Genomic DNA, 8,066 nt, shown 5'->3' with positions numbered 1-8,066 from the left:
TATTCTATAATTTTAAAAAAGTTCTACCTCAAATTAACAAAGAAAAGCCATTTTAAATCAAGCATGTTAAGTTATATTGACAAGGGGAAGGAGCAGGCAACAGACCAATGGGTCAAAACAAAATTCACTGTTAAATTAGGTACAAATTAACTTGTTAATGATAAATAGGGGTAGTGTGGATATCTCTAATTATGGATTTATCTGGGGATTAATAAAGAAATCCATAATTCCAGTCATTTTCCATCTTCCAGCCTCTTAAGTAATTTACAAATTCACTTCTTGTATATTTTTGTGCCTTTTAAATTACTGGGAGGGGTTCATAACTTTTGAGGAAAATGTAGGCTCTCAACAGAAACAGCAACAAGGGATCTAGATAGTTAATAATTTGTGAAGTCACACCCATAATTTTTATTTGATTGTAATCAATTGTATTGTGATCAATACTATTGCTGTCAGAGGCCTAACCAGTGGCACTGAAGGAGTTAAACAGCATCCCCACCCCCCTCCATTTCTAGAACCCCAGATGATGAAGTAGGTAAATAGGTATCCATTCATTGGTGCCTCTGACCTTGGTCTGTGACAGACGAAAGGCAAAAGGCGTGTCTTCTCACACTGTTCCCTATGAAGAATAGGCAAGCAAATGAGGGTGACTCAGGACTTATAGTGGCCTACACACAACTGAACATTTTTCTGAATGATTCCACGTATGCACTTTGGAATCAGGAAGAGAAACATTTCACTCTTCACTAACCAAATAAAACCATCTATAAATCATATGCAAAACAACTTTGAGTAATGAGGGACTTAAAAGTCTAGGAATTAAAAGGAGTTCCATATTTTCCCTTTAACTTTTCCCCTCTTTGGGGAATAAACAAAGACATCTGCCACATCAAGAATCTGGTTTGTTTGGTTTTTTTAACTGGAAACTGAATGCAATCATTAAAGTTTGCTTTGGGAAGAGCTTTTGAAATTTTAAAAATGACTTCTGCAAGCTGTACTATTTTCAATTTCACCAAAAATAAAATTAACCATTTTTAAGTTAAATAAAACTAATAGTTTATCATTTCTTTTAACCTAATTAAGTGAAACATCACGTTGTGTACTATAATCTATTATTAACCTATTAAGAATACCGTTTCTTCAAAACTGCCTTAAACGGGCTACTAATAATTAAAAAATTGTAAAATACACATAGCGATGGGTCTCCCAAGTCACTGGACCACCACTAATGAAAATATATTCCACTACACGTTAACTGTTGCCGTTTAATTTAAAACATACAGCAAGTCTATGAATACCCTTATCCTCAAACCCCTGGTAGTTTCACAACTTCCCTTTCATAGAGAAGTTTGCCAAGCCATTGATCAGCAAAGAGTAAAAGCTGCAAACATCTAGGAAATTTCTTACTATGTGATAGTAGACAGTAGTTTGTAACGTATCTTGGGGCTTTCTCCCTTCTATCACTATTTACAAATTTAGGTTTCAGGGTATCAATAAAGCTCACACACCTAGCTTTGGCTCTGACTTTATTCCAAAGGGTAGGCTTTTTTTTTCTTTTGTCTTCAGTGCATTTCATATGGGCCAACATGGCTGTTTTATTCCAAAGCTTTGCAGAGAGCAGCTCCATGCCTTGACAGTCTTTCCAGTGTCGTCACTATCTTCTCTTTCCAATCTACTATTGCAGAAGGGCTGGCCCTACTGCGAGTTGAAAAATAAACAAGTGCTCTCTGGCTGTACTTTGTTCAGCTCTTCTCTTTATCTGTGTCCCCTCTCCAGTTGCCCTTTCCACCGGGCCCTAGCACTTTTTTTTTCTACCATCAGTTGCCTTTTTGTTCCCTGTCTTTTATCTCCTGTTCTTCTCCTGCAGTTCCAGTCAAAACCCCAACCCCAAACCCACACGTCCTTCAGTCACATTGCCATTAGTGATTAAAATAGACATTCTAAGCTTACTTTAAAAAATTAAAAAAGGCCTCAGAAAATGTTCAGTGCTCCCAATTTTATTTTTATTTAATGCTAAAAGTTAAAGGAAAAAAAAGGTACTATAAATCTGACAAATGACAGAATGGTGATTATTTCCATAGCGTGATTTTAAAATATAATAATGTTGATATCTAAGATTACACTCACTTCAGTTGACATGAGTTTCATCGTATATAGAAAAAGTATCACCTTCAACTTAAAAAAAGTAAAGGTTAAAAGGCGGCACACTTTTAAAATACTTGGTGGCCAAGGAAAGGTATATAGTAAAAGTTGTAAACCATGTGTACGTTTCTCATAACTTTTAATGTGAGGCCACATGAAAGACAGTACATCTGTTAAATTCTATAAATTGTTAAAGCAAAAAAGGGAAAGCTTCAACACCCCATCCCCTAATATTTTGAGTATTAAAAGCACAGCTGAAATATTAGGATTTGAAATCTGATACTGCCCATGTACAGTAAGTAGCTTTCTGACATTTTTATCCAGCTGTGGAGAATCTCTGCACTGTCATCAGGTACAACAGAAGATCAGACCCACGTCCCAGTGTTAACTTTTCAACTTAAGGGATTGCCAGAAAAATAACCCAGACCAGCACTCTCCGGCTTGCAAGCCTTCCACGAAGGCCACCCAAGGGCCAGCCAGACTCCTGCAGATCCTATTTTTAATAGGAGAAACCTCCACACACAGCCCTTAAAGCTGTTCCTATCCTCCCCCTTACATACCAGCGCAGAGAAACCATAGGCTGTCTTTTCCACAGCTGGATAGACTTATTCAAAATAGTAGGATGGTTCTTTATTCATTTTTTTGGAAAGCATATCTGTATTAAGATCGCAAAACATACAGATAGCCACCACGAATCAGGTCAAACGACTGATCAACTTGTAACATCTATGAGGTCAAATTCCAGTTTATAATAAAGTGCCTAGATACACATTTATACAACAAACCATAATAGTTTAATTCTTTACAAATGTCTTTCTGGGCATGTAAAACTGACTCTGTGTTTCTGCATGTGTGCATTTACATAAGAGAAACCAGTCTGAGTCATAGATACTCCAATTAAAAAAAAAAAAAGTTTAACAACATACTGGTTAATCATGCAAGTCTGTTTGGAATATAACAATGACCGGTAACGTGAATTTGCACAGCATTAATAATAGGTGCACTCATTCAAAACACTACAAAAAAATACTGTATTTGGTGCAGTATCTGATTTTCAAGTGTTAATAACTCGACCATTAAAAAATATTTGAGCAATTTAAAAAAGAAAAACAAAAACATACCTAAAAAGAATCCAAAGTGGGTAACAATCTATATTTTCAAATTAAAATAGAAGCTAGGCTGTGAATGAAACACAGAAGTTGTAGTAGACCTTGAAGCCATGATTCAGCCTAATGATACGGCCAAGTTACAAACACCTGAACGTAAAAGGACTTAAAATAGTGTTCCTGTCAATGTTAAATCATAACAGCACAAAAGAAAAACCAGTATCACTGTGAGACAACTATTTCTAATAACTGATGATTTATTGGTTAAAAAAAATCACTTTACTGATGCAAAATAGTGATCAAAAGAAATTAGTTTACAAAAGTCTCCTAAAAATAGTTTGAGAGGTGGGGCCTGTCTATTACGTAAAACTCTTTTAATTTTCACTAGTTTATCATTTTTTTCCAGAAGAACAGTATTATTCACTTGGTATTTCAAACACATGTAAGAAGGAAATTACAGGTTTCCTCCACCCCCATTCGGGCTGTCACTGATATGCCCACGGGCAGTCCTGGCAGCACCAGGCGCTGTTACTGTCATTGTACCATACTGTATTTAGCACTCACTAGAAACGGGTGTAGGTGATAGTATCAACAGCAATAGCACTACAGGTAAATGATAAAAAACAAAACAAAACACAAAACAGAAACGAAACCAATCCCACAATCTCCAAGTTCACCTGGACTGTAACTTCTCTTGAGACTCTTTTCAAAGGAAATGACAACAGCAACAACAAACAGAGCTCTAGGGTGTTTAAAAAGATGAAGTGGCGCTGCAGAGCCAGGCTCTGTTCAAAGATGGCAGTGCCATCTTGTACACACCACCATCCATTGTCACCGCCTTCCGTCACTGAATTGTGTTATTATGTAACCAACTAGCATGCAGCATTGTAATCTTACAACTGATCACGTGGGCAGTGAACAGTGGTCAACTTTGCCTTAAAAAAGAAAAATCCCCCCCACCCCCACCCCAAAACCACACAGTCCTCAAAATCTCTCAGCAGCAACTCTCAGGCAGTCATCAATATCCCAACAACTGAACTTTAAGAAGAAAACAGAGAAAGAGTCAAAATCTATTTTCCTATTACTCTAAAATGACAATGTTTTGGGGTAAACTTGGTGATTTTTCCCAGTGGCACGCCCACTTCACAACAGTGCCCCTTTCACTCATTTCCTTTCCTTCTCCACCAACTGGCCTCCAGCCTGAGAAAGGGGCCAGAATAAGGAATAACAGACAGTAAGGCAATCTTACAATGTCAGAAAATGTATTTGGCTTTTTTTTTTCTTTTTAAAATAAGTGCATACAAATACAGCTAGAAGCATTTCTGATTTGCCAAGTGCTCTAAAAAAGCAGCGCAAGTCACAGCCTACATTGAACGTTAACTGTCACCAGGATAATAAAGCACAAAGATATGCTAATAACGTTAACAAAAGAAGAAAATGCCTTTATAAGTACATACCTTTTGTCGTCAAAAAAAATATAAACACAATGTATTCAAAAAAATCAAAATTATACAGCCATGTTTATGAAGTCTACTTTCCCTTGTCTTGGATATATATATATATGGAGATATATATACAATTCAAGCAGTTTTAGTTAAGGGTAATCATTGGGTTTTTCTGAAACCGGAAAGTCACGAGTCTCTCTCTTTTTTCACTTTCACATCTCCAGCAAGGATGGTTGCAATTTCCCCTTGCATAAAGGCCCAGGGGACATTGGAGCCCACAAGAGGGCATTTTTCCCCACTGGGACAATAGACCTCTCCACTAGCTCCCTGCTGTTTGATGCTTTGTCTGGAGCAAGGGAAGCAGAACTTGTGCGAAGGGACGGACGGGCACTGCACAAAGTGGGTGTCCTCAAGCCGCTCGTGGCAGAGGGTGCAGCACAGGGGGGCACTGGCTGCCAGAGAGGAGTCCGGGAGGCTGGCGGGGTGCACTGGCTCCAGTCCTCCGGTGCTGCCTGCCCCCTGGCTCCCCACCTCTCTGGGGCCTAGCCTTCTTTGGTTCATAGAGGACGGAGAGGGTGGACTGCTGCTATTCCTCCTGGTAGTGGAGTGAACCTGGTTGGCATCTTTCGAGGCATGACTGCCCCCTGCATTGTCTGCTACTAAGATCAGGGCTGCCATGGGGGACTGGCCATTCTGTGCCGCTTCAGGCGGTGTGGTCCGGTTGGAATGAGGTGAGGCAGTGGGTGGTGGTGGAGACACAAAAGAGGATGTAGGAGTAATGGGGATCTTGAGCCCTTCTGTGGACGTGGACAGCCAGGGCTGTGCCTCTCCATTGATCTTGGGAGGCCCAACTTCACCTTCTGGTTCTGGAGAAGGCTTCCTTTTCCTTGCTGTTCTTGCAACTGGAAAAACAAAGAAACGAGAGGGGAAAAAAGAGGAAATGAATAAGCACGCAAGGAAAAGGATCTTTCTTTGACTAACGTCAAACAAAACTCACTAAAGAATTTCAATTCCCTAAAAACTTGTACATAAAAACTCACATGAGTTTCAAGCGCACGTGCAACTTACAACACTTAAGACTTACGGGGCTCTGAGGCAGTATACCAATTTGAAAAAAAAAAGCTACAGAAAACGGCATGAATATAATGGCCCGTTTCCACACATGCATGCATGTACCCAGGCTCAACTGTGCATACGACTGCTAACGTCCCCCAACAGGTTAAAAGGTGACTAGTGCCCTCATGCTCCCATCCAAGAATGTGCTGGGAAAGGAAAACCCTGTGTCAGTGCCTATCAGCCTAGTCTGACTCATCTCTGTTATGCTGCTTCAGCACATGAACACGTTGCCACTAAGCACTGGTTCCGCCTCAGGCAGATCAGGAAGTTGGGTGTTTGTTGTTTCTGGGCCGGGACGGAATGGTGAATGGAAAGAGCACCCCCTCCTCGGGCCTGCGCCCCCTCTTCTCCCCTAGAGCCCCTCACTCCACAGCCGCCCCTACCTGCTTTAGACCCGTTGGCCCCGTTGGCCTCGAAACCCAACAACCTGCCTGCAGTCAGGGCCGGCTCCTTCTTAAACTTGCTCTCGAAGGGCCCCGAGTGGCCGTGCTGGTGCAGCGCCAGCAGCGTGTCGCGCACGGTCTTGGGCCTGTTGACCCAGTCTTGCTCTCCGGGCCCGCGGCCTTTGCCGGCGCCCTCGGGGCCCAGCTCGGCGGCCCCGGGCGCGCTGGACAGGCTGTCGGCCGGGCCGCGGTGCGAGGGTGGCGGCGGTGGCGGCTTCTCCTTGGCCGCCGCCTCGCGCGGCTCGTGCTCCGCGGCCGCGCTGCTCGACACGGACGCCGGTCGCTTGTGGGCGCCCAGGTCGGCGGGCGGCGCCGAGCCCAGGCCGGCTGCCGCGGCGCCCGACACGGCGGCCAGCGAGGCGGCGGCGCGGCCGCTGAGCCCCAGCGCGGCGGGCAGCGGCGTGGCCGAGCCGTTCATGAGCGGCACCAGGGTGGGCGGCACGGCGTGGCCGCGCCGCGGGTTCGGGCTCTGGCGGTTCAACTCGGGCGGCTCCTCCAGCTTGGAGAAGCCGTTGGGCACCAGGATGCCGTTCACGGGCGGCGGCTGCGGCGTCGGCGGCTGGGCCAGGCCCGTGCCCGGGCGGCTGCCGCCGAAGTCGGAGCCGAGGCGCGGGGGCCGCTCGGCGGCGGCCGCCAGCGGGTAGCGCTCCAGGGCCTGCGGCGCGCGCGGGGCCGCCTCAGGGCCGCCGTGGCCGAGCTGCTGCTGCTGCTGCAGGATGAGGTCCTTGGCCGAGAGCGGCGGCGGCTTGGCGGCGGCCGGGCCCGCGGCGCCGGGCGGAGAGCGGCCCTCCGGGAAGCAGCCGTGCGCCCGCTTGAGCTGCCGCGCCGTCTCGATGACGAACTCGACGCGGTCGGCGCCCTCGTAGTTGACGCAGCCGCGGCACACGGGCTCGGTGAAGTCCCAGATCATGGCCCAGGGCATGCGGGGCAGGTCACACAGGTAGCACGACTGCCGCCGGGACGCGGCCGCCACCGCCACCGCCGCGGCCATGTCCGAGGAGCCCGCGGCGCTGGCGGCGGAGGAGGAGGAGGAGGAGGGGGCGCCGCCGCCCCCCGCCGGCACCACGCGCGCCCTCCTCCCCCCCCAACCCCGCGGCTCCCCCACGAGCGGCGGCGGCGGCCGCGGCCGCAGGGGCGGCGGCGGCGGCAAAGCCCGCGAAGGCTCGGCGCCCGCGCAGCGCCCCCGGTGCACGAGGGGCGGCGGGCGCGGGGCGAGGGGCTGCAGCCGCGGCAGCACGTCCCCCCGGCCGGCGCGGACGCGGGCGGGCGGCGGCGCGGCGCGGCGCGGCGGGCGCGGCGGCGGAGGCTCGGCCGGGGCCGCGGCGGGCCTCCAGACCGGGGCGAAGACGGGCCGCGCGGGCGCGGGGGAGCGCAGCAGGTCGCGGCGGCGGCCGGCGCGGAGTGCGGGGCGGGGGGCGGGGAGGCCGGGGGGGCGGGGGGCGGGGGGCGGCCGCCGGGGCAGGCTCAGCCCGAGCGGCGGGGCATGCCGCGCCGGGGCGGCGGCGGCGGCCGGGCGGCGTGGAGCTCAGGCGCGGCGCGGGCCCCGGGTCGCTCCGCTGCTCTCTCACAGCTCCTGGCGTCGCCGCTCTCCAGCGCCCGCGTCAGCGCCCAGCCCGCCTCAGCGCTGCCGCCGCCGTCGCTGCTGCTGCTGCCGCCGCGGCCGCTCCACTTCTACAGACTTGATTCTTCGACAGCCTCGCACGGCGCCTGCGCGGGCCCCCTCCCCTCGCGCGCGCGCCCGCCCTCCCCCGCCCCTCCCCCCGCGCGGAGAACGAGCGCTGCCGGGAGAGCCGGCTCCGCGGCGCCCGCCCCGG

The 8,066-nt window shown here is 49.5% G+C and overlaps 1 protein-coding gene across 2 annotated transcripts; it reads right to left on the bottom strand.

The window, feature by feature from the left end:
* Positions 1 to 1,981: 1,981 nt before the first annotated feature.
* On the bottom strand, positions 1,982 to 7,659 carry IRF2BP2 (interferon regulatory factor 2 binding protein 2). Of its 2 annotated transcripts, none has more exons than XM_008515057.2 (2): positions 6,193 to 7,659; positions 1,982 to 5,595 (listed from the first exon to the last, which is right to left on the bottom strand). In XM_008515057.2, the coding sequence occupies exons 1-2, from the start codon at positions 7,241 to 7,243 to the stop codon at positions 4,880 to 4,882; spliced, it is 1,767 nt and encodes a 588-aa protein (XP_008513279.2). In that variant the 5' UTR covers positions 7,244 to 7,659; the 3' UTR covers positions 1,982 to 4,879. The 2 variants fall into 2 exon arrangements, with proteins under 2 accessions (XP_008513279.2, XP_070470729.1); XM_070614628.1 differs by having other exon boundaries at positions 6,241 to 7,369.
* Positions 7,660 to 8,066: the final 407 nt, after the last annotated feature.

Source organism: Equus przewalskii, chromosome 1 (genome assembly GCF_037783145.1).
Source record: "Equus przewalskii isolate Varuska chromosome 1, EquPr2, whole genome shotgun sequence".
NCBI classification, from domain to species: domain Eukaryota; kingdom Metazoa; phylum Chordata; class Mammalia; order Perissodactyla; family Equidae; genus Equus; species Equus przewalskii.
The sequence above is the reverse complement of the archived record's forward strand: the minus strand, read 5'-3'. Positions and strand labels throughout refer to the sequence as shown.